General features: G+C 35.5%; 1 protein-coding gene and 1 pseudogene across 1 annotated transcript; one reads left to right on the top strand and one right to left on the bottom strand.

The window, feature by feature from the left end:
• The window catches only part of LOC120780023, a 51,714-nt pseudogene extending 34,822 nt beyond the window's left edge, over window positions 1-16,892 (bottom strand).
• A 1,728-nt stretch (window positions 16,893-18,620) lies between these two features.
• LOC120766654 (ATP-binding cassette sub-family G member 5) lies at window positions 18,621-24,068 on the top strand. The gene is made up of 11 exons (XM_040092286.1): window positions 18,621-18,955; window positions 19,166-19,274; window positions 19,344-19,534; window positions 19,605-19,749; window positions 22,257-22,554; window positions 22,634-22,801; window positions 22,862-22,979; window positions 23,036-23,129; window positions 23,194-23,332; window positions 23,391-23,769; window positions 23,839-24,068. The coding sequence occupies exons 1-11, from the start codon at window positions 18,896-18,898 to the stop codon at window positions 23,950-23,952; spliced, it is 1,815 nt and encodes a 604-aa protein (XP_039948220.1). The 5' UTR covers window positions 18,621-18,895; the 3' UTR covers window positions 23,953-24,068.
• Window positions 24,069-27,310: the final 3,242 nt, after the last annotated feature.

Genomic DNA, 27,310 nt, shown 5'->3' with positions numbered 1-27,310 from the left:
AGCATGTGATTCAGCTTTTAGTATGTCTAGAAAATTGTATTTGCTTTGCATTGGCTTTTAATGTTTCCTTTTTAATATATATTTCATGCTTGTGTACTTGTATGTATTTATAGTATTAAGTACCTTCAATCATAAAATAAATGATAAAATTGTTTGAGTATGCGCTTGCCACAGGTTTATTGCACAGCTGTTGGAAAATGCCATATTTATAGAGGTGTTATGAAATTTCAAAAGCTGGCTACTTTATTAATCACTGTTTTGTAATTATTTCCTTGCATTACTGGTAGTTTGGTACTAAATTATTTCGAAAGCTTGCGCAAAAATCAAGGCAAACCTGTCTGGCCAACCTAAAGTAGCACAGCTTAAGGACGCAAAGTAATTTTAAAGAAAAATAACGAGAACGAATCGCTGCTCATATTTGATTACCAATCAACGACATAACTGTTATCGGCATCAGCAATTAATTTTGTCATTATTAGTGTGAAATAATTAAAATAAATTTTTGCAATGGTTTGATGGTTGGGTTTGTTGATATTGGAATGCGGTCAAATCTGAAGGAGAAGCAATTGGTATTGGAGAAATGGAAAAATATTTGGTCTAATATGACTTACAGTTTATAAGTCTCATTGCTTATTTTGATTCTACCAAAAAAAATATTTATCATATCTCCTAAAGGTAGGCAATATACTCTTTTGGTACTTATAAAAAGTAGTGAGGTATACAATAAGGCGCATTTATTATAAATTATGTTGATATTATTAACTCAATAAAGTAAACTACGAAAAGAATATATTTGTATTCAAATAGCTACACTAGTTGATTTGTTTTTCGTGGAAATTTACTCTTACAATTTCTCAATATTTTCTGGCGGTGTCTGTTTTGCGCCACGTGTACACTTGCTCAATTGTGTTACAATTGAGATTGTGTTCAGGCTTGAGAGTATAGCTAAGACTAAATAAAAAATATTTCAAATATCTATTTATCAATTAACTAACATTTTCAAAAGGATTTTTCATTTTATGAGATTAGAAATATGGTTTTTTTATGAAGCTGTTTAACATCGTGTTTTTTTAGAAAATTAAATAAAAATGCTGACACTGTTAAATAGCTGTGCTTTAATGGTTGAATGAAGGCCAAGTTGCTAATATAGCTGATTATTTCCTTTGGGTCAGTGAAAAATATTGCGAATTGTCATAAAATATCAATACCAAAACATCAATCTGGTTGACAACCCATTTTAAATAACCATGAGAGTCAACTGTCAGCCCTCTGGTGACCTCGGGTGCAGTAAAATGAAGTAATGAGATTCAAAAAGTACTTGAGAGGACTTACGGAATACAAGTTTCTCGAATGAGGATCACACGGCAACTTCTGGTTCTCTCGCATGTTAAAAAAACCAGGGCTTAAAGCCAGGCGCAAAATTAAAAAGCGTCAGCAAGAACTACGTCTAAAATTTCCTAAAACGCCAAAAAAGTAGACTTTAGAATTGTGGGTGAATGTATTTTGTACAGAGAAAAGCAAGATTAGTCTTCATGGGTCAGACGGAACATTTTACGTTTGGAAGAAGTCATCAAATATTATTACCAGAGCCGCGATGTCATCCGAACACACAAATTTGGGAGAAGTACTTTTTTGGGGTGGCTTTTGCAAAAGTGGTGTTGGGGACCTAGTTCTAATCGACGGAAATATGAACAAGAATATGTATAGACATATTAAGGCAAGGATATTTTTCTTCGTTGGAGAAATAGGGTCCGGACAGTGGCAAAATCGTTGTAATGAAAGACGACAATCGCAAGCAAAAAGCTAAGAAGACAATGAAGTAGTGAAAAAAGGTTATTATGCCAGTCCACCGACAACAAAGGCGGAATTATTTAGTAGATGTATAGAAGTATGGAACTCCATCAGTAAAAATTAATGCGAAGATTTAGTTGACAATGTTCCAAAGTAGATTGAAGCGCTTATTTAGGAGCCTATACTAAATATTAAAATTACATTCTATTTATAAAAATTGAATAAATTGGTTACTCTTTTGTTATTTTTATTGCAGACGTCCTCAGTCCGTGATTTGAAAAAACTGTAATTCAATTCACCTAAACCAAATTAAATACACATTTTTTGTTATAATCGAGATTAGTGATTTTATTTGCTCAATTCGTTTACATAAAATAGTGGCATATTGAATTAAAACTATTTAACTGTGACCAAGTTTCATGCATATTAAGATCTAAGCTAGATATCTGCTTACCACCATATGAAAGAATATTTCATGACGACTTAAAAAAATAAAAAAAAATTAAAATTTGTATTCTTTATAAACATTTTCAGACAATATTTAGGCAAATTACTTGCAAATTCATATTATAATAGCTTCATAATCGTACCCAAGCTAGCAACATTTAGTGACCATTGAACAAAAAATATTTGTTTTTGCGGTGTTCACAGCAAAAATACCGCAAATTCCCGTTGGCAAGCCTCATAACGGTTCAATGTAAGCAAGAATGCTTAGAAAAAGAAAATAAATTAAATAACAAAGTCACAAAAGCAGTATTAAATAAATAAAAAATGGAACAAAGAACCAAACCATAATCAGTAATCAGCAATCAGTGCTCAGCGTCGGTTCGAAGCAACTGACAGCGGCAGCCACACCTCCTGCCACCGCTAAACCGTTAAGTGCGCTAGAATATCTAGCGACGTGTATAAGATACGATCGCCACTAGCACAAATATTGTCGGCTGTCAATGCGAAAACAGCAAACGCTTCATTAACTACTGTTTCAAGCAGTCATAGGTGTGTATGTGTGAATCGCTGTAACGATGATTGATTTCATTGCCTCAGATAGACGATACGCTAGCAACGAGTTTGTGCCCGAAGTCTTTCGTTTTATTTAGAATCGATTTATTAGCTAGTCATTAAGCTTAGAAGCAATTAAAAGATTTCGAATGTTTAAATTTTTCGCTTATTTGATTTTTGAGACAATGCTTATTAGGCGCTTTAGGTGCCAAGAACTGTTAAGGTAGGTGTAAAGTTTGCTGTAAAACTAATTTCTGGTTGAAATGAACTGTTCTCAGAATTTCTGAAAATTAGTGATGAAGAAAAATTAAAAAAAAAACTAAACTGTTCCCAGAGTTTCTGAGAATTGAGAATGAAGTAAGATTTGTCATTTCAAATGTGCTTTTTAATTTTTACATCATTTTAAAAACTATTAATGAAAAAAAGGTTTTTTGTAAGTATACTTAATGCTCAGTTTTACAGTCCAGTGTCAACTTCTGAAAAAAAAAACAATTTTTTAAAGTTTTTTTTTGATAGCATGTTCTTTTAAAAATACAATACAAAAAATTTTAAATTAATATTTGAGTTACAGGCTTCCAAAGAGTAGCTAATCAGGTCAATCAACTCAATCATGGGTTTTTCTCCAACACCGAAATCACTAGACACGTTTAACTGGCTATTTGGTGTATAGTTCTAAAGGGTGTTCCAAGTAGAGGTGCTTTTTCAATAACCTTTTTTCAAGTTCTTTACAGAAGATGTTTGGAGTCAACTTTTGGTCAACATAATCGGCCTCCTGTACTATTCGCTACATCATCACCCATCTTGAGACACAGCATTCATTATTGAATAGTATTTGACCGAATAGACCACGTCCAGCACGCAGTGAAGAAAATATAGCAGCCGTAACTGAGAGTGTACAAGAAGACCATGGAGAGTCGATTCGGCGCCGTTCACAGCAACTCGGAGTGACGTATGGAACGACTTAGCTCATTTTCATAGATATCTTAAATTTAGAACGTACAAAATACAGCTTGTGCAAGAACTGAAGCTGCTATGTCTTCACACGTTCTCTTGAAAAGTTCCAAGAAGTTCCTATGTTTTTGAGCCAAGATGAGGCCAATTTCTTACTCAATGGATATGTAAACAAGCATTTGGGTCGATGAGCAACCTGAACAGATTCAAGAGGTGCCATTTCATTCAGAAATAACAATGGAATGGTGTGGTTTCTTCTACAGAAAAAGTCTATGCGGGCAATCCCGATTCGGTTCAAGCGTTGGAGCATACCATCTAGCATGTCATTCAGTCGATATGGTCGATCGAGTCATCGAAAATTGAACTCAACGGATGGGCCATCTGATAGCAATATTCAGATTTTTATAATTAAAAAAAAATTTACACTTTTTTGAACAATTTCTGTTCTTTTTGCGCTTCCTTACCTTTAAAAATTAAGCATAATCAAAAAATACTGGTATAAACTAAGAGTTTTTTAAGCTCGTATTCCGAATTTATTCTTTGGATAAAAAAAAACAATTTACCTTTTGCATTGAAAATTATAATATTTTAAGATACATACATACATATATGCTACTTATAACTACATATAAGTATACATCAACAATCATTGCTGACGAAATGCCGCACTCGTCGTGTCGCTGTCATCAAAGCCGTGAATTTTTTAATGATTTCTTTTTTACATGGAATTTCGCAGCAAGTGGTGAATGGAAAGTATCTGCTGCGCTAAGTGGAACTCGATGTGCTGTCGGATTTGAGTCGTGAAAGTGGTACTGTCATGCAAATACACTCACACACGTGCACACACAGACGTGAATTCCCGTTTGACGACAGCATAATTATGTTTTGAGGAAGCGTTAAGCTGGTAAAAATTGTATACAAGTCTGTATGTATGTGTGTAAATTATTCACCTATTCACCGCGCAGATTTAGGTGAATGGCATTGTTTGAGCAGCACCAAATTTGAGGTGTTTTTGTTTTAAAATTTACTCCTCTCACGGTTGACTACACGCTGCAAGCGAACGTAATCCTCGCATAACTTAATGCGATGTGACATAGTGAGCCGAGTAAAGCCAAATCGGCAATATATGGTGTCTATGTAGTGTAAACAAGCTGATGCGCCTCGTCCATGACATTCGCGTGCGAGTGTAACCTTTTTGGGCGCACGACTTTGCATTTCTACAATATTTGCGTACTATGTACCTCCTTATATACATAAGTAGCTACGTGAGCGCCAAATTCAATATCACACGCTCCATATAAATATTTTAATTTTTTATCACTCTGTGTATTTATAAATATGTTAATGAGTTTTAAGTAGATTTAGTAAGTACGCATAACCTTGAATTTACAAAAAAACAGAAAAGGATATTTTTTTTAAATAATATTGTATAAAAATTCTGCTGTTGCTCAAATTAAATGTTTTAAGGTATAATTTTGTAAATAACTGTAAATTTTCTGTAAAAATATTAAAATCATTATTCACTGCGTTTTTTGACGATAGTGTTGTTTTTTCCTAGTTCTAATAAATTTTTCCATTTTGGCTCCTAAATGTAGGCAACATTATTTAATGTTGAACTTAGATATATTTAACTTATTCAAAATGAGCATAATAAATCAGATTAATTGTCCGGGAAAATATAAGCATTCTAGACTAATTTAGCATATCCTTTTAGACTAATTTAGCATAGTTTTCGGCACGCAGGCGTACATTTTACGATAACACATATATAATTAGACATGCAACCCTTTCTTGATACCTACTGTGGGATTAACGAAATTATTCGAAGCCACTTAAGACTCATAACATTTTGTGACAACTTTTTGAGCACCGTTAGTTTTCGAAAATTTCATTATTTTGCATTTTCCTTTCAAAGGTTGTCAAGTCATTAAATATTGCTGCATATTTTCCTCACCTTTATTGAATAGATGACTGTCAGCATCTATTATTTCATTGCCGCTCATTTCAATTTCCTTCTGAAAAGCCGTGAGTAAGCTATTTAGCTTTTTATGCGATATTTATAACTATGACATAATCTTTTTTAATTTTTCATCAAGTTTTCAATTATGTATTATAATTTGCAGCAATTACAACATTCATTACCCTTAAAATTTTTGTATATGACTAAATGCACTAGACGGATGTGCACAGAGTCAATAAAATATGGTAATTACATTGAACAAGTTTGATTGTTATACCTTTCCGCGGATAATTGCATAATTTTATTATAATATTTTCTGCTCTTTAAAATATTTATATTGCTTTCATTCAAAATTTCGTGTTTAGCTTATAATACTGATATGGGCAAGAAATAGTAAGACTTTCTTCATAATTCTAAAATTCTTAATTTATTCTTCAAAATCTAAATTGTCTCCCTCAAAGTAATGCCTTTTAGCGCCAATACATTAATGTCAACGTTTTCTCAATACTCTAAACAGTACTAAAGTCAATTTTCGGACACTTTATCCTTCAAAGCGATTCATATTTAATGTCTTCAACAGACTCAAAACGATTTTCCTGGAGCGGCGTTTCAGTTCCTAAATAGCCAGAAGTCACATGAAGCTAAATAAGGCGAATACAGTTATCGTACCACGATATTGTTTATAAATTTGATGAAAAACTCACGAAGAATCAATGCAGTCTATGACGGTGCATTATCTTGGTGCAAAGTCAAGAGTTGTCGGCCCATAATTCCGACTTCGTTTTACGAATAGATTCATGCAACGACGCATAACACTCAAATAATGTTCTTTATTGACGACCGCCCAGGTCGGAAGTAATTGGGAGTGCACCATACCTCGATAATCGAAGAAAAGTGTCAACATAACATTAATGACCTGCTTTGACATGGTTTTTTCGGCTTCGGATCACCTTTACCACCATATTCTAATCGGTCGAATTGTCTCTTTCTAGGTTATAAGCATAGATCCAAGAGCCATCGCCAGTAATCATACGTTTCATGACATGTTAAAGTCGGAGAGCATTATTTCACATACGTTAACGCAACGCTGTTTTTCGAAAAAATTTAGTGATTTTAGAACCAACAGTGTTTTTACTTTCCTTAGACCCAAATGATCTTTCAAAATGATTTTCATTGATCCTTCCGATATTCCAACGATGCCAGTCAGAGATCTGACTGTTAATGGTCGATTCTCAAGCACCAATTCCTTTTTTTTATTGACGAGTTGACATGACCAGTTAATATTGATGGCCGTCCCGGACGGGGATCGTCGTCAACGCGATTTCGACTCTATTTGAATAATTTGTACCAATCAAAAAGAAATTGCTCACATCACAGAATTTAATGGAACTTATTTGTTGAATAATTTCACTCATCGTAAAAATCGCCGAATGCACTTTTGTTCTTCAGAAAAAAATATTTCGACGAATGAGGTTTTGCTCAAAATTTAAATTAAAAAGTCTTATTATTTTTTGCTTACGGTAGTATTAACAAATTGGGCTAGAAATCTAATTTACAAATAATCCTTTCAATGTCTTTCGACTAAAGCTTTTCTTCCATACAACAAATAACGCACAAAACATAGCTATACTTCCCACCCATGCATATGTATATAACATCCTCCATTATAAAGTTAATATATATTTTTTCGTTATTTGTAATTAAATCAGTTAACAAAGAATTAGTGACTGCGCTATATGATTATTGGCATACAGTACACTTCAGTTAAAGCAAAAATGGCGCACGCCATTCATAGTCAGCGTTTGTTATTAAACACGCTTGTGTGTCTATAAGCGGTTTTGTTTAGCAGAAATCAATGAAATCGAAATTGATACCATTTCTGTACAAAACGAAATAAATTTTATTATTTATCGCATGACATAACATCAATGGTTGCGCGCAATGCTGGTGAATATGTACGTCTGGCAAGGCTGAAATTTGAACTCCATTGAGTTAAAAGCTTGTTTGCCTGTCCCTACATTTATATACGTATGTATATATAGAATATATATATAAAAGAATATATGAATATATGAAAAAGCTTTAATGCTGTAAGCTAAACAATTTAATTAAATAGAAATTGCCAAACGTGTAATCAGTATTAATACAAATAAGCAAAATCTCAACCAAGCTCAGCCATACTCAGCGTCATTTAAGCTCGTGCGCGCAGTGAAAGCTATCAACTGTCATAAAACAAATCAAATTGGCAGCTTGCAGGTGCAGCTATATGCTTGTACTTACATACATATGCAAATCATCGCTGTGAAGATATGCCCAGTAATTGCGTTGGAATGCAAAACAAGCAAATACATTTTATTAACCTAAAGTGTTTGTAAATAAAAAGTGAAATACGTGAGCTTGTCGCGTTTTTTGTTGAAGCAGCATATTCTCAGTATTTAATGATTGCTTTCATTTCTGCATAAAAATGCCAATAATTTGTAGACTTTCTACTCTCTTTATAATGTTCTTGAGAAATCCACGTATTTTAAATATTATATGTGCGTATATCGCTTCAAAAATAATAGGGAGCATAAATTATTTAAAAGCTATAAAGTTATATTGTATGTATTCTTGCTTTTGTTCTCTGTTTTTATATTTCTATTGATCTGAGGTTTAGAAGCTTTATATTTTCTTATGTTTACAAGCTTTACTTTTTCCTCTTAAAATAATGCCAGCGGCGAAAAAAATTGTGATAAACGACTTGCTAGTATTTCGCATTCATATGTTATTTAATGCAACATTTACAAATTATTTAAGTTAGTTTATATTGTTTATACAAGTAATCAATCATATTTGCCAACAAGGAAGCGAAGCCACTTTGAAAAATGAAAAATTAGTAAAACTGCGTAGAAATATTTTCTAATAGCATTTACTACAAAAATCAATCTGCTTATGATTTTTATTCAAAAATTAAACGAAATGATGGCAAAGTGACTGGTTTTTCAATATTGTAAAAGTACTACAAAAAGGGTTTTGGGATATCAATAAAATTCTTTATTCCTATGAAAGCACATTCGATGCCAGTACGTGTGGATTGTTGGTTGACCAATAACGCATATTTTGCTTATTGACGAAGCCATTCAGCCGGAAATGACACTCATCGCTGAACAAGATTTTTCGTTGAAAATCCTAATAGCTTTCAAGTTGTTGCTCAGCCCAATTCACGAACATACGACGATTCTGGTGGTCAAGCGGCTTCATTTCTGGCGTCAATTTGATATTGTCACATAGATGCCCAACGGTTGAGAACGACGTGTGAGATACTGATTTAGGTCTTCCTCAATTGATGCAATAGCGACAGTAATTTTCTCAACACTACGGGCACTTCTTTTGTCTCACTGGCACAGGAACATTATGTACTGTGCCTGTGGATTCAAATTTTTCCACTACCCGCTCAATTGTTGATCTGAGAGGACGATTATGAAGACGCTCTTAAATTTGAGTCCACTGACTCCAAATTTCAGTAGTAAATTTTAATAATTTCGACTTATTGTTGGATCGTATATCTTTCCATGATAAAATGGCAAACATTACTGAAGACAAATGTCAAAAGAGCGTCCTCGTTAGTTAGGTGTATTCCCCGCTTGTTGCTGTTTCTTAAACTATTTCATCCTCGTCTTAAAGAGGTTTTTTGTCTTAATTCCACTATTTATTCTATATCGAAAGAATGCCCAATATCTTCCTATTTAGTTAAATCTGACCAAAAGTTCTTTTATAATCCTTTCAAAGATCTTTCTGTTATCTCATTTCAAGAAAAGTAAGAGAAGTTTAAATACAACGACTCGACAACTTCTAAAAGTTGCGGAGTCGTAATTTAGACAAATTTTTAGTAGAAAAAGAAATTTATAGTGATTCTTACTCTAATGTGCAACAAATTTTACAACGCACGCTCTTCAGACTGTTCTTAGCCAGATGAAAGTCCAATTTCGTTGAAATAATAGAGTTTGTCTCAAGTTAATAGTTTGTTTAAGTATTTTCTTTATTAAAAATCTGTACAATAAAGTTTGAATTCTTTAGATTGATTATTATAAGGTTTGTGTAAAAATCGTTAAAAATGTTTTAAAACACTATTGCAAACTATAACTAATCTATAGTATAGTACTAACACTATTTACTTGAAGCTCATTGCAAATCTAATGCCTAAATATCAATATGTGAAACAATATTTACCTCAAAACGACCACAAAAATGTTAATTGATACCTTCATGCTAGAGGCACCTAGAAATCAACCAACCAAACTCACACTTGCACTAACTCACACACATATATGCACAAATGCTTTATGCATTATACTATATGTATATAAGTACATTGGTGTATATTGGTTTCAGCGCAAAATCAATAAGCAATGATATAGAGAAAAGCTGGAGAAGAAACCCCAAAACGAACTAATAGTAAAAACTGGATTCTTAATGCCAAGCGGAAAACGGAAAGAACAATCATAGCTGGTGGAGTAGATGATAGGCGACGAAGAGATACAACAAAAGCAGCAGCATAAATAGCAAAAGCAAGACCCAACAGCATTCTACAACACAAACACAAATAAACACAACAACAGGCTAAACAACAAGTTTACAAAGCTTTATGCTGGAGAAATAAGGGGCGCATGCGCTGTCTAGAGAGCAGGAAAGAATGGAAGTACAAGTAGATGCAAGAGAAGTGATAGCCAACGATCATAGTACACATTGGTGCTGCTTTGACTTCTAAGTCGTGCTACGTGCTCTAAGTGAGGGTAAATTCTATGGTTGCTTGAATGTTAAAGAAATAGAAGTTTTGAGAAAAGGTTTGTGGAGAAATTGTTGATTTTTAACTGGTGTATATGTGGAGATTTTGAAATCAAAATTAGTTTAAGTTTTTTTACTTGTAAGGATCTTATCAGTTGTCGGAGGATGCCTTTGATGTTTCAACAATATATTAATATATAGTGAGAGGAGGAGTCGAAATATTAAATTGAAAGCGTAAAAATACAGTTTGTGCAAGAACTGAAACCGCTCGAACTGCCAAGCGACATCGCTTCGCTCTATGGGTTCTTGAAAAGTTCCTAAAAGATCTGACGTTTTCCAGCCAAATTCTGTTCAGCGGACCACTTCTGGCTAAATTGATATATAAACAAGCAAAATTGCCGCATTTGGGACGAAGAGCAACCTGAAGAGATTCAAGAGGTGTCATTTTAACCAGAAAAAGCAAAGGTTTGGTGTGGTTAGTGGGCCGGTGGGATCATCGACCCATATTTCTTTAAAAATGATGCCGGGTCATTTGCCAGTTACCAGTCGAAACGCTCGAGCGAGTTATCGAAAATTGGACTCAATGGATGGACCATCTGAGACGTAGATGCCGCCAATATTTGAAAAAAATAATCTATAAAAGATACCAAAGAATTATCCTTCGAATTAAATGTGAAGTTTCTATGTTTTTCTTAAAAAAGTGAGAACCTCTAAATGGAGCACCCTTTATATTTCAGTTAACTCTTTCAAAGACCCAGAGACCTTCAGAGTGGAAAATGGACACGAAGAAATAAGTATTTAAACTAGTCATAATATAGTTACTTTCGAACCAATTGCTTTCAAGAAAAAGTAATCAATATTTTATCGTCCAGCAAATATACTATATACTATCTCCAGTATAAGAAATTCATTTCAGCCCTTCTTTTGTTTCTGTGTGTGTGTTATTTGCTCGAGCGTATATAGCCGCTCATATTATTATTGTTGTTGTTGTTTCAGTTGTTTGCTAAATGCTTTCCAAGATCTTTGACCTGTTACAACGCTGCCGCCTAAGGTAATCACTTAGCTTCTGCCCAACTAAACCGCCATAATGTCTATGTATATATGTATGTATGTGTGACTGAAGTTACAGAAAGGCAAACAGACTTCTTTGATTTTCTTATTACTTGACTCGTTTTACTCATACTTTTCCCGTTTGGAACTATTCGTTCTCCCTTCGCGATCGTGTAACACTTGTGTGCTTGTGCAATGACGAGTTGTTTGTGTTGTTGCATTTGTTCTTGAATCCAAATGAGTGCGAAGTTGCCTTGTGTAGGTTGTAGGTTGTGCACACGTACTTGCACTGCTGTATTTGTATGTATATGTGCGTGTGTGGTGTGTATGAACTTGTGCCGGTGCGCACCTAATGCGTAACGAAATTAACTGTTAGGGCGCGTTACGTGCATAATAAACGCATGGGCAGGAATTAAAGCGAGGAAATAAGAAATTAACGCTGCCCAGCGGAATGGCTCGCAGGCGGTATTGTTGGTTTTGTTGTTGTTGTAGGGGAGTCGTCATTAAGAGCTTCTAATCAAGAACTGCTTTTATGTATATTTACCGCTGACAAGTGTAATAAAGACGTAATGCAAGTGAGTATGCCTACATACATAAGTACATAACATGACTATATAACATATTCATAAGTTTGCAAATAAGCAAAGCGAGATTTAAAAGCATTTGCTGTAGTATCGGGTAACTTTTTATATGTGTACATACATTTCTCTAATGGCGGTATATTTGTACACAAAGGTGTTAATTACTAAATGTAGAGTACTAAAGTCGATAAGATAAAACATTAACATAATATTAAATGCTTAAAATTTCATAATAACATTATAATTAGCGTAAATAGCTCTTTCGCATTTGATAGAAGAATTTATAAGAAATTCACGTATATTTCCTATATAATCCAATTATTGCACAAAATAATATAGAGATTGCTTAAAATCGTTCACATCATAACATTCACATTTATTATTTCTTGATAAAATTTTTCCATCGAAAAATTTATAAGCAAATCGTGAAAGTTTTTTGAGCTTACCAGAACTTGTCACAGCATGAAAAATTGCGCCAAGCTAAATAAGTGATAAATAAAAATTAAATTTTTTTAACCAAACTTTTTTTTTAAAGCAAACATTAAATTTTTTTTTTAATTTTATTATTATTTTATGAAATTATATGTCTTTATGTGTACTTGTGAAAACTTTCAAATTTTAAACAATTTATTTCCCCGTTTTGAGGTCAATTTTATAACTACTACTGTGATCAAATTAAAAAGTTGAATTTTTAATTTATACTTCGCGTGTTTTTCGAATCGGTAAATTTTTTAAGGTGGTAGTATTGTTAGTGACATCTACGCTAAATTTCACGTCAAAATATTCATTAGTATTTGAGATACGCGTGGTTTTGTGAGGCTCCAAAAGTGAATTCTTCTTTTTTTGCTTTGTCTGAATTTTTTGAACAAAGAAGTGCGATAATGCAGCATCTCATACTGTATTGGTTATTCGAGATTATTTCGCCACATTTTCAACTAATACGAGTATCGTGCCGCAACCACCGCATTCGCCTGATTTACCTTCGTGTAACTTCTGGCTGTTCAGCAAACTCAAAAGACCACTCCGAGGACACCGTTTTGACTCAATTGCGGATATAAAAGCTGAATCGAAGAAGGCTCTGAGGATATGTTGACTGGAAAATTTGTCGGCATAAGTGTCTTGCAGCGGGAGGAGATTGCTTCGAAGGAGATAAAATGGAATAGCGACATCTTCAACTGATGAAAATATTAAAAAAATCAAAGATATGTATGAAAATCAACAGGTAAGTGTTAGGGAGATAAAAAAAAGAGCTCAATATCTCTCGCGTGTTCATTCGAATGGTTGTGTTGGAAGTTTTGGGTATAAAAAGCGTTCTTACTCGACTCGTCCCGATAAAGCTGAGTTTTCAAAAAAGAAATACTGTAAATAGGTCTTTTTGGACTTGTTTCGTGCGAATTCCGATTCGACATTCATGAAGAGCATTATAATTGGCGATGAGACATCAGAAACCCATGTTTCATGCAAACAAGACGACAATCATAAGAATGGAACCCGATTTAAGACGTTCGAAGAGATAAAACAATACTCGTTGGATGAGCTGAAGGCCATCCCAAAAAGTGCTTATGAAAAGTGTTTCGAGAACTGGAAGAATCGTTGACATAAGTGTATGACATCTTGTGGGGTTTACTTTGAATTAATTAAACAGTTTGCGTTTTAATTACAATTTCCGGGTATTTTTTGCCACAAAATATGAAATTCCAGCGCCTCCTTCAAGTTTAATCTGTGGCATTTGGTAACAACTATACAATAATTACACTTGGTGACAGAAAGGTGCAGAATAAACAACTATACTTGAATGGATATTGAAGCAATTTTTTTCGAGAAATTGAGTTCAAAGTAACAAAGTAATTTCTCCGTTTTACAAAGTTGGTCTCTAAAATAAGAGTTTTTGCCTTCCAGATTATTGTTGATAAAGAACAGCATTATTAACAATAGTATGGAAATTTATAACAAAGCAAAAATATAATTTCAACAACATTAACTGTTAAATCAGTGGTTCATAACATTTTTCAGTGAATAGGTGTGCCCATTTGAATTTAAACTGCGCGCGTCGAAGGATTTGGAGAATTATATTTTTTTTAGGTTGGTAGTACTGTCAGTCACTTTTATGTCAAAACATTCATTAGTGTTTGCGATACGTGTCGTTTTGTGAGCTGCTAAAAGTGAGTTTTTTTGCGATGTCGAAATTTGTTGAGCAAAGAATTTGCATTAAATTTTGTTTACGGAATCAATTTTCTGCTGCGGATACGTTGAGGATAGTGCAGAAAGAACGATGAGGCTATGTCTAAAACAAAATGTTTACAAGTGGTATAGTGAGTTCCAAGCCGGCCGTGAACGTGTCGAAGGCGAAGAGCGTCCAGGGCGACCATCAACCTCAACCGACGAAGCTCACGTTCAACAAATCAAAGATTTGGTGTTGAAAACCCATCGATTAACAATTAGAGACCTTGCTGATGAAGTTGGCGTATCGAAAGGCTCAGCCAATACCATTTTGAAGGATATTTTGGGCCTCAAGCGCGTCAAATCTCGACTGGTACCGAAAACATTCAATTTTTTGGAAAAGAGGCGTCGCGTTGAAGTGTGTGAAACGATGCTTTCCGACTACCAAGGTGTCATGAAACGCAGTATAACTGGCGATGAGATTTGGATCTATGCTTACGACCCCGAAACAACCGATCAATCGAGCGAATATCGTGCCAAAAGAGAGCCGAGACCAAAAAAATCGCGCCAAAGTCGCTCAAAAATCATGACCTTGATTTGACTGTTTTCTTCGATTATCGTGGTGTTGTGCATTATGAGCTCCTTCTAACCGGTCAAACAGTCAACAAGGAATATTATTTGAACGTTATGCGTCGTTTGCATAACGCTATCCGCCTAAAAAGGCCGGAATTGTGGAAAGATAATTCTTGGTTTTTACACTACGATAATGCAACATCCCATACTGCCCTCGTAATTCGTGATCATTTCGCCAAAAACTCAACCCATATCGTTCCGCAATCACCGTATTCACCTGATCTGGCGCCGTGCGACTCCTGGCTGTTCACCAAGCTCAAATGACCGCTCCGGGGACACCGTTTTTATACGATAGAGGAGATTCAAGCAGCAGCGAAGACGGAACTGAAGGCCATCCCGGTAAGTGACTACAACCAGTGTTTCGAAGATTGGAAAATCCGTTGGCATAAGTGCATTGCAACGGGAGGGGATTACTTTGAAGGGGATGAAATTGATTTGGAAGAATAAATAAAGAATTTTCAAAATAAATATAATGTCACCTTATTTTTCGGGCACAGTAGTTATTTATTATGCTTTAAGGGGTTATATCCACATCGATTTTTTCAATATTACATCTGGATATAACCCCTTAATTATATAATATACTAAGAGGTCAAAAAGGGTTAAAAAATAAAATTTTTTTATTTCAAGAATACTAGACTGACTTTGAAGTTATTTAATCCAAGACTAGCGTATTTCTCCTTCGGTAAAAAAATAAAAATTCTTCTAATTAATATTTTTCTAATAATATAATAGTTTTCTTCAAGCAATATTGGCAACATTAAAAGGAAAATCGGATTTTCTTGTAATAACAGCAAAATAAATTCCTGTGCACCAAAATATTTTTTTTTCATTTTGATGTTATTTTAACCTGACAATGACCAGTTACAATGGTTCAACAGGTCACAAACAAAAAGTCACTAAACCATATTTCGAAAACTAAAAATATTAGAACATTCACTTAGACATTTGTACTTATTTTACACATTTACTTCACCTGTAATTCTACATAAACTCACACATCAGCCAGAAGCCAAACATATAAAAAAGGTAAGTAAATAGTGAAAGAAAAAAACAAGAAAACACTTTGCATACGAATTTCCTTTCATCGCACCAAAATTCCACCCTCTAACTAGCCATTTAAACACAATATTTGCATTTGTTGTAATTTGTGTGTTTTAGCCTCGTTTCTTATCTCTATTTACAAAGCTGTTTCACTCACCGAAATTTATTTTATTTTCTTTATGCACCTTTGTTGATTCTATTGCCACAATTCCACGAAGAGAGAGTCGTTTGTTGTTTGCTTGTTTGCTTCCTTTGTGGGTTGTTGATTTTGCGCGAATTAAGAACCGTAGACAAAAAATAATATACGAAGACAACAACAAATATTCCAATAGTGCATACCACGACTAGTTGGGGTATTTATTTCAGCGGTTAGCCGTTAAACCACAACACACACACGCGCACCAAACTACGCGCACACCAACAACTGCATAGATACGTGTGTGTGCGTGTGCTTTTCTCTAAAGAACAGTGCTGTGCGCCTGCATACGTGTACACATACGTGTTCGCGACTCCACTTGTGTATCTATCTTTTTGAAAATCTGCACAGCTAGACGAAAATTTCGCTTTGCACTCCGTTCGCTGCGTATTCTCGCCGTTAAGCACTTTTCACAATTCTGTTTGGACGGTATGGGGCCCGGTTGGCTTGCGCTCTCTTCTAGTTGGCCACATACATGTGCATGTGTGTGTGTGTAATTATTTTCTTATTTCGCTACAAACACTATACAAATCAGAACTTGTATTTATTGCTTTTTAAACTATTTACTTGCAACAATTCTTGCACTTTTTATTTTTCGCGTTTTGTATTAGATTCGAATTTTTTCAAACAACTTGTGCTTTTCAGCTTTCGTGCGTTATGTTTTTCATTCAGTAAATAATTTATGTGGTATGTGTGTATGTATGTATTTATTTTTATTTAAATTGAAACTCACGACGCGCCGCGCGCCGACCAACTGACGTGCGCAAACTCTCTCGATTAACTGAACTGAACTTGGCCTCTGACGCCATCTTAGTCGCCAAGTCCAACTTGAAAATTTCGACTGGAAACTGTTAGTATTTCCAGTTAACTGGTTTCATGCAACTGATCAAATGTGAGCGCAGCGTACGTTCGCTCAGCGACAGCGGAGAACAGGTGAGTGCTAGATCTAGAATAAGTTGTACAGTGAGGAAAATAAATAATGTGAAAATGAAAAGTAGTGTCAAAGTGCTGGTTGTAGCAAAGAATGACAAAAGCTTAAATTAAAATAATTATATATGTATCTTCATCTACCAAATGTTTAACAATTGGTTTGAGTAATAATATATAAGTTTATGGGATTAAATGGGTTTCCTCGGCTAAAAATCAGCCTTTTTTCAATTTTTTTTTTTTCATATAAACAATGAAATATGCTATTAAATTTTAAACTCGGCCATTGCGACGCCATTTACGGTGACCCCTCGGAAAAAAGATGCGTCCGCGTTGGCAGAATTACACCTTATAGGATCATCTACAGTGAAAAAATACGTGTTTCGGACAATACTTAGAACTTGGACGAAGAAAAAACAATTAAAATTGAATTTTTGTCGGACAGTTTTACAAAAAAATTAAAATTTCTGTGAATTTTCGAGGATTTTTTTTTCAAATAATTGTAATCGATTAAGAGTTGTATCTCAAAGACTTTTTTAAAATTCCATGAAGAACGTTTCGAGCAAAACGCATTTGACCTAGCTAACCTCGAGCGCACAAGTTCTCAAGGCTATATCTCCGAAACTATTACTCGGATCAACTTGAAAATTTAGGACAATATTTTAGAAGTGTTACGTAATTTAATAAGACAGTAAATAGAAACTGGATTTTTTGAAACCCGTAAGCTCATGTAACCCCTCAAAGAAAAATTTCACAAAATTAATTCAAATTACTTCTGCGGTCACCATATTCTCCGAATCTGATCTCCAAGGCCTGTTCTCATACCTCGAAAATATACATACTCGCAACAGAGAAATTTAGTCACAAAGAAGCGTTAACCGCCGCGGTTGAGGTATATTTTGATGCAGATGACAGTCTTGTGTGTCCTTCTTTAAAATGAAACGAGTTTTTAGAGTGTTTATATTTATATAACCAGCAAATATCTCTGTCTTAAGCTTTTCATTATTCTGAAAATATATTTACATCGTTGAAAATGAGAAACTTGGAGATATGTTGGTATATATGAAATGATTCGAGCCATATTTGAAAATCTTCTAATTCAAAATTTTTGGACTAAAAATAACACTATTAGGCATTAGGTAATATTTCAACATTGATAAATTTGTTTATTTGAAAGTTTAATTAAAAATAAAAAAATTATAAAAATTAAAATCTCTTTCGCGAATAACTTACAATTCATAAAAACAAGAATTTCTTTACAAATTACAAAAACCAAAAATTTATAATACTTCAACTCCATTAATATTCCTCACCTGATAAGCACAGTGTACTGTTATTGCTCACCTGCCGCTAGAAGGCACTCTCCCAATCACTCACTTCCTCTCATTTCCTCTATCTCTATTTGAATTAATGGTAAACAAGTAAATTTCTACACATTCTCAAGCCGCTCCATTCCAGTTGGAAAAATGTGCTGCCAACCAGCCAGCAACGCGGCTCAAAGCGTGGATGTGGCTTGGCAAGCCGCAGAAAGCCATTCCAGCTTCAGTTATTGCGGAGCGTTTTTTGTGTGCGGACGTGTCGACGGATCGAGCAGCGGTGGCAGTTGGTCCCAGTTGAGTGCTGACTAGTGTTGTTGTTTTTTTACAAAGTCTCTCAGCGTTTCAGCTACCGTGAACTCAGTAAACATTTCGGTGTGTGAATGTGTGTGTGTGTGAGCAAACGAAAAGTGTAAACAAAACAGAAACGAAGAGAGCAGTGCACATTTGCGTGTTTTTTGTACGTGCGTGTGTGTGACGTCACAGCCAAGCGGCAGTACAGTGTAGCGGCTGAATTAATGACATGAAAATGATCGGCAGCGATTACGTTTTGGAGGCGCACAACATTTTCCACACTACAGAGGTAGCGGCGTGATTAAGACCGAAGATATTTTGTTTATAATAATTAAAAAAAAAATACTATAATTGTTGTATTAATGAAATATATTGAGTTAATAGAAATATATTGAGTTAATAGAAATATATTGAGTTTATACTAGAAGAAATTTTCTTCTCAAGTTCGTTGCTTAAGTCTTTAGTTTTCGGCTAACATTGTCCTTATCTTATCTCACAGGTGGATGGCGGTGGTTGCTTCAATGGCGGCGGCATCCCAGCGCTGGTGCTCAAAGGCGTCAACTTGACAGTGCACAGTGGTGAAGTGATGGCCATTTTGGGCTCCAAAGGTAATAAAATGTTAGAAAATTATTTTTCTGTATTAACTAAAACATATTTTTTGTTAAAACTTAATGCAGGCAGCGGCAAACGTGCCTTGTTGGATGTCATTGCACGTCGCGCTGATGGCACAACGCGTGGCCAAGTTCTGCTCAATGGTTCGCCGCTAACGAAAGCACTCTTTCAGCAACGTTGCGGCTATGTGACACAATCGTGCACTTTCATACCGGGACTAACGGTGGCGCAGACGCTGCATTACACGCCAACTATAGTAAGCAAATAAATGAGAAAAATCTCATGCAAATTTCTAAATTTTTTCAATGATTTTATTTTCTATTTAGCTTTCCGGTTACTTGAAAAGCTCAAAAGTACGTCAAGTCCTGGCCGACTTGGCGCTATCTCAAGTGGCTCACAAACGTGTCGAATATTTGAATATGAGTGAAGCCCGTCGGCTAGCTATTGGCATACAGCTAGTAAGAGATCCAGGTGCGTACCATAAATAAGTGTAAATTATGCTTTTGACACACATACTATACAACCAGACCGGAAATCAATTTGGTTCGCTAATTGATTTGCACGTTGTAATGTCAAGCGACTTGTTCTGATAACACTAGTCAACAAATCTGAAGAACAAATTTGCAACTGATGTGCTAACGGGTCTGTAGGGTATTTGGGGTATCCCCATTACGAATTTGAGTTAAAAAAATTTCCATCACGTGCAAATATTTTGGGTGCTTTTACTATTATTTTAGATTTTAGCAACACAAAATCAGCACGAAACAGCTTCTAACATCACAGTGGAAAAATATTAGATTATAGTTATAGTGTGACTCGGTATTAAATATGGATAATATCTTAACCCGTAGCTCAAATCTTTCTAAAATAATATTTTTAGCTGATCTAATTGATTTAAGTGGGAGTTATTGTGTTGTTGTTGTTGCTATAGAGGCAGAAAACATTTCTGGAGTATTTTGGAGCAATGCTACCGGCTTGACAGTTCTTGGCCGGTTAAAATTCGTTTTCGTTGCGATTACGTAGACCCGACTATCGTGGGAAGGGTGAGAGCAATCCAATATGAGGTTTTTATGGGGGTTTTAACTATTCTCGTGCAGTATTCCAAGAAATAGCACATTTTTATACTTATTTTATTGTTCCAAGTTAATGTTTTTTATGTCCTTGTGCTTCCTTTTCAGTTTACATCATTCATATACGCTTCATGAAAATATTTTGTCACTCAAATGCGTCGAACTTTGTGCCTGAAAAAGTGTTTTTGGGAGGAGTTCTTCTTCATTTTCTTAATATGTAGAAAACTTTAGCTGAAAGTCCTCATGCTTTGGTGGAGCTTCATGCTACATTTGCTTTAGCTGAGCGAATGCGGAAAAGGTGGTTTGAATGATTTAAGAGTAGTGATTTTAACTTAGAACACGAAGAACGTCCTGGTCGACCCAAAAGTTTGAAGAAGTGGAACTGCAAGCGTTACTCAATGCAGATTGTAGCTAAACAAGAGAGCTAGCAAAATTTTTGAAAATCACTCAATCAAGCATTTCTTAACGTTTAAATCAGCCAGATAAATTCAAACGTAATTAAAACAGGTGCTATGTATATGAAGTCAACATACAATTAGCATGTCAGAAATGCTGCTTCAACGCTGAAAAAGGAAGTAAATTTTGTATCGAATTGCGACTGGTGATGAAAAATGGATCCAGTACTACAACCCGATAAGCGAAAAATTATTTGTGAAATCTGATCAACCTACTAAATCAATGGCAAAGTCAAATATCCCTGGCGCCAAAGTAATGCTTTTAGTTTGGTGGGTAACACTATTGAAAACAACTCAACAAATTGAAGAAAATCATTGCCGAAAAAACGAAACGACGCGAGGCAATAAGTTGTCATTATGACAATGTTCCGCCCCTCATGTGGCAAAGCCGGTTAAAAAGTATTTGGAATATGGCGGCTCTGAAATTTTGCCTTAAAGCTTAGACTTTGCCCGATCTGACTAACATTTGTTCTGGCTAATGCAGAGCGTCCTCAATGGGATATAGCTCACATCAACAAAAATTGACTTGATTAATTTTTAGCCGCCAAGTGCTATTGTGATGGTGGTCACAAATTGACAGAAAGACGGGAACATGTTTCAACTTTAGATCATATTTTGAATACGACTATTTTATTAGTGAGGACAAAAGATAGTAATACTATTTAATTGAAACTTCGCTGAAAACCCATTCGTCGAAATATGTTTTCTTGGCTAGTATGGCTGTCAGTGGCATCTGTGCCAAATGCCACAGCAAACTAAGCATTAGTATATGCTTGTCTTTCTGAAGTAAAATGCATTCGGCGACTTTTACGATAAGTGAAATTATTCAACAAAGAAGTTCCATTAAATCAAGTGATAATCAACAAGTCAGAAAAAAAGAAATTGGTGCTTGAAAATAGACGATTAACACTCAGAGCTCTTACTGGCATCGTTGGCATTTCGGAAGGAATATTTAGTTCTACGAAAAGTGAAACCATGATTGATTCCATAATCACTAAATTTTTTGAAAAACAGCGGCGCGTTAGTGTCTTAAATCTCTCAGGATATCATTAAACGTATTATTATTGGCGATAAGTCTTGGATGTATGCTTACAACCCAGAAAAAGAGCATTTTGAAGAATAAATTAATCATTTTAAAATTATGAAGAAAGTCTTACTATTTATTGCTCATAGTAGTGCAAGTTATAAAATTTGAAAGTTTTGTAAAAACATCACAGAAATATTGTTATATACCCAATATTTTCTTGAAACTAATTTTTTAAAGTAATTTCCACGCTTTGGTAGATTTTATGTTGATTTTTTTCGAATATCGTATATTGATCAAATCAATAGGTTCTAGCTTAGTTATTTTTCTTTTAAGAAATATGAACTTGTTTTTAAGAAAGTTATCTTAACCTAACATCTGTTGTATTTTTAAACTTTATCACATTTTCTTTTTTTTCCTTTCTTACAGTTATGCTCCTGCTCGACGAACCCACACAGGGCTTAGATCCGCTCAGCGCTTATTTGCTAATATCGATACTTTCGAACAGCGCCAAGAAGACTGGTTGCGGTATATTGCTCTCTTTGGAAAAACCACGCTCCGACGTATTTCCTTTTCTCGATCGCGCATTGTTTCTCTGCTTGGGCGGTGTAGTGTACTCGGGCGGTACGCGAGCAATGCTCGAATATTTTCATAGTATTGGATTTCCCTGTCCACAACTCGAAAACCCATTGATGTACTATCTCTGCTTGAGCACTGTAGATCGCAGGTAAGTCAAGTGGTGTGTACTTTTAGTAATTAAATAATTTAATAATTTAATAATTCATATGTTCTCTTAATTTTCGTAGAAGCCGCGATCGCTTTTTAGAGTCCAGCCAGCAGATTGAAGCTTTGGTGGAGCGGTTTTCGCGTGAAACTCCCATGTCCGATGCGCCGCTCAATACGATGGGTAGTGGTAAAGTGCCGTTGGCATATGGTAAACCCGGTGAATTGAAAGTCTGGATTATGTTGTATCTGTGAGTACTGCTTAGCGACTAAATAAGCATTTATTTTAATGTTTCTGCGAAAAATTTTAGCAAACTACTTGCTTCAACCTTTTCGTGTGGCATCTCCGGCATGAAAGCGCTCTTCATGCGCTTGCTGTTGCTGCCCATAGCGATGGCGCTCATGTGGCTCTTTTACACCGATGTGGGCGTAAGTTACATAGCACTTTTATGAATATCAAAATTTTATAATATATTTATTCGTAGGACGATGCGCACGGCTTCTTCAGCAAGAATGGCATGATACTCAATATTATTGGTTTGGCCTACGGCTGTGGCACACTCACCACAATATCCCTATGTACATACAAATATCCCCTTCCTTTACTCAAAATAATTAATTTTTTCATTTTCTTTCCTCAAAGTTCCAATCTGGCGCAAACGTTTCTCACAGGACACACCTGAAGGTCTATACTCGGGCGCTACTCTCTTGATCGCCTACAACTCCATAGCAATACCCTTCTCGTTGATATCGGCGGTGTTTGCCAGTTGCGTCATATATCCGTAAGCACACTGAAATTCAAAGTATTTAAAAAAATGAATATTTCCTTTCGCTCCCCAGCCTGCTTCTGGATCCGAAATTTCCCAACGGCACCGTTTTCGCCTATTTGTTGGTGGCGCTGTGGTCCAGCTTTGTTCTCGCCGAACAGTTGAGCATCGCCTTCCTGTTGGTTGTGAAGGTGCCCTTCAACGCCGCCATTGCCGTCACCTACATTCTCGTCATCAGCATAGCCTTGGCCAGCGGCACTGTGCGTTCGTTCAAAGGCCTCCAGCCGTGGTTGCAGGAAAATACAAAGGGTACGCATACCCGTTATGTGTCGTCGTTGCTGCACAGCATTGCCTTTCAATCGCGCAAAATGAATTGTACACCCACAGCGTCCGTTATATGCCCTAAACCGGCCGATTTTCTACACGAACGTCTCGGCATGGCCGATCCTGATGTGAGTTGTGTTGTACTCAGTAAAGAACGGATTATTACTTTGGTGCATAAAACTTTTCTGTTTTCACAGGAAACCATTGATGTTGCCGCCTCGTGTGCTTTCGCCGTTGGGTTGGCGGCTTTTAATATGTTGCTCTATCTATTCCCGATGCCCAGATGTGTGAAACAGAAGTTCAAAGACTGAAAAATTGGCGGGGAAGCGGAAACTTATTGCTCCTTTTGATCCATTGTACTACATTTTGGGTTAAGCTCTATAATATTATAATTTCTAATTAACAATAAATGTACTTAAGACTGTAATATCATGTGTGTCCCTAAAAACTCTGGAGAGACTGATGGACTGCATAAAGAAGAGCATTCCGGGGCTGGAGGATGCCAATAGGGTTAAAAAATTCGCTGTTGGGACCTTCTTTGAATCAAATTCTAAACACCGCATTCTCAGTATTCTGTGCGACAAAGTAATTGAAACGGACTGGGGCAACGAACGCACTCGACGAAATGTGTGCAGGGGAACCCCACAAGGTAGACTTCTCTCTCCTCTTATATGGATCCTGGTCTTTAACGAACTGCTTAGAAAACTTGAGTATCGTAGCTGCCGGGTGATTGCCTATGCAGATGATGTGGTATTTAGGTTCAGAGGAGGGGTATCACAGCATTGTAACAAATTGGGCAGTCGGAAGAGGTTTCGCCATCAACCCAAGTTTAAACGAGATGGTTTTGTTTACTAGAAGATATAAAATCCCGGCGTTACCGCTGGCGTAAATGAGAAACATCCGTCCGCAACCGGCGGATACAGTAAAATATGTAGGGCTCATCCTGGATAGAAAGCTTTCATGGAAACCGAATATCGAAGAGAGAGCGGAAAAAGTATCGATTGCCTTATACTTTTGTAGAGGAGCCATTGGAAAAAGAGACGACGACGAGAGATTCAACAACATTCAGTGTTATATTTTTTATTTTTCCACGCATATATATATACTTAGATACGACACCCTCTTTCCTCTGATGTGCCTGAGAAACAAATGATCATGCAATCATTGTCCTAATATCGTTGATGATGGCATAGATAAAAAAAGAATTGGTGGTGAAGGAAATATATAAAAAATAAGTGGAATACATTAAAGATGGTTAAGTTTTGAATAGGAGTACAATGTGAAGCATCAGTGGTAGGCTTTGGTAGAAATAATTATTTCAAGAAAAAAATAATTTTCGGGCATACTTACAGGCGCATTGAATACCATACACTGTAAGAAATTTCATAGAAGTGAAGTTTTTTAGGTTTATTTAGGTGTCGCTGAAAATGTTGAATAAGTGTTTTTGGGTGTCTAATTTATCACGAACACAAGTATTTTTTATTTAGGTGCCACTAAGCATTCCGTGGAGGTCATAGTCATTGAAAACTTGCTACATTCCAGGCGTACGTCTCTGTTAATGAGGATAATATCGAAAAAGTTAAAGAAATAACATTGGAAATTAATGTGCTAGCGTCAGAGAGATATCAGAAGATCTCAGCACCTCTAATTGATAAACTTAATACAATTTGGTTAATGTTTTGGGTATGTTTCGCTGATGAAACTGCTGGCTATCCCAGCCGGGGCTTATAAGAAGGGCATGAAAAATTGGATTAAACATTGGCAAGTTTGTATTGGCTCAGAAGGTGTTAGTAAAGATTCGTATTGAACTATTTGAAAAATGTTGTTTTTGTCAGTCCAGATCAAATTTGATAACAAAGATTTTTTTGAATCCAAACTCATATTTTAGAAGAATTTATAATAGCATAAGCAGGCAATTAACGACATTTGTGTTGGTTTATTAAAACTTTTCTATAAACTTTTAGTTATTTTAAAAAGGTCGCAACTCTTCTTTTCCGGCCTCAACCTTCTTTTTCTTGAAGTTTCGTTGAATATCCAATATTGAAATATTAGAATATCTTCTTATGTATGTACATATGTATGTATGTATATATAAAAATGAATCGCAAATTGTGTTGCTAAGCGCATAACTTAACAACGCCTGGACCAATTTTGCCAATTCTCTTTTTTAAATGTTCGTTGAAGTTCAAAGATGGTTTTTGCGGCAATAAAAATTCGAATAATTGCCGGAAAACCCCTAAAAACAGCCTTTTTCTTTTTCTCATACAAACGAATGAATGTTTGTTTGTTGGTAACGCCAAGAGAACGGCTGCACCAATCTTGATGAAATTTTCAGAGGTTGTTCGTTGTGGATCGGGGAAGGTTTAGATATAAAAATACCTTATACTTTCCATGAGGAAAGGTTGGAAAATTGGACTATTCCAAAAAGTAACTTTTTTCCATACACATTTTTTTTTCAATTTCTGTTTGTTTTGTTTTCCAATATTTCGATTTGTATTTCAATTTATTTGAATCATTCAATTTCGGTCGCTTGCTTTTTTATTTCGGCTATTCAAAAAAAAAAAAAAAATTATTGAAAATTATTCAGTTGACTTTATCTTGAAGCAACATATGGTAAATATGGTGCTGTTAGATGCTGGATGTACTCTGATGAGTTGCAAAAAGAGGTTTGCCGCACGCACACATTCTTCTTTGGATAGTGGTTACACCAGATCAAATTAATGAATTGAAGTGATAAAACCAATATGGTTCATAGACCTTGCGGACACCACAATCCCACTTCGGTTTGTATGTCTGACAATAAATGCACGAAACATTATCCACGTGAACTGGTAATGATGGATATTCACTCTATCGGCGTCGCTCACAAGACGACAATGGCAGAACATTTAGCATTCAATCTAGAGGCGTGAATATTGAAGTTAACAACACATGGATAGTACCATATTCGCCACTGTTGTCTAATTCGCATTCCAAACTCATGTCAATATTGAGTATTGCAGTTTGCTGAAATAGATCACATACGTCACCAAAGCAAACAACATGGCCATTATTGGCCTTGAACGAGGTGAGATCAGCAAGTATCAAATGGCACGATACGTGAACTGCAATAAAGCGCTTTTTAGGATATCTACTTTTGCCATTCATGAAAGTTTTCCGAAATTCATTTAAGTCATTACGTATTGAAAGTATGTGCAACTTTTTGAGAAGCATGCCAGCATTTGCAATTGCTGGATTATGATAATCACTGGAAACAAACGACGGATAATGCGGTAGCTACTTCGTATGCCACTGAAGGTCGCATACTTTTCGCGAAGATCATTTCAACATATCAGCCTTCAAATTAATGTCAATTGTGGGATACGAAAAAAATGATGTTGCCGATGACTTTTACATTGTATTCGCTAAGAATTGGAAACGGGCAAATTTCGGTTGATACTTCCAGTGGTTTGTTATCAATTTCACCTGCCTTTTGTCAATTCACTTCAACGAAAGATGAACTCATCATGAATGTTTATGACTTAAACTGGAAGATTCAAAGTTAAATTCCGGGAGGTTTGCGCTCATACAAATCGATCGATCGTATTGACAATGAAAACGAAGCCGTGAATTATCCAGTGGAATTTCTAAATTCTTTGGAGAGGCTTCGTATGCCGCAGCACCGTTTGC

Source organism: Bactrocera tryoni, chromosome 1 (assembly GCF_016617805.1).
Source record: "Bactrocera tryoni isolate S06 chromosome 1, CSIRO_BtryS06_freeze2, whole genome shotgun sequence".
NCBI lineage: Eukaryota > Metazoa > Arthropoda > Insecta > Diptera > Tephritidae > Bactrocera > Bactrocera tryoni.
Note: the sequence above shows the minus strand (reverse complement) of the source record. Positions and strands in the feature narration are given on the sequence as shown.

Bases quoted from the DNA above. Each gene is read 5' to 3' on its own strand.
- LOC120766654 (XM_040092286.1), top strand. From the start codon at position 18,896: ATGAAAATGATCGGCAGCGATTACGTTTTGGAGGCGCACAACATTTTC. The intron at 19,750-22,256 runs GTGCGTACCATA...CCTTTCTTACAG, and splicing joins ACAGCTAGTAAGAGATCCAG to TTATGCTCCTGCTCGACGAA. The intron at 22,555-22,633 runs GTAAGTCAAGTG...TAATTTTCGTAG, and splicing joins TTGAGCACTGTAGATCGCAG to AAGCCGCGATCGCTTTTTAG.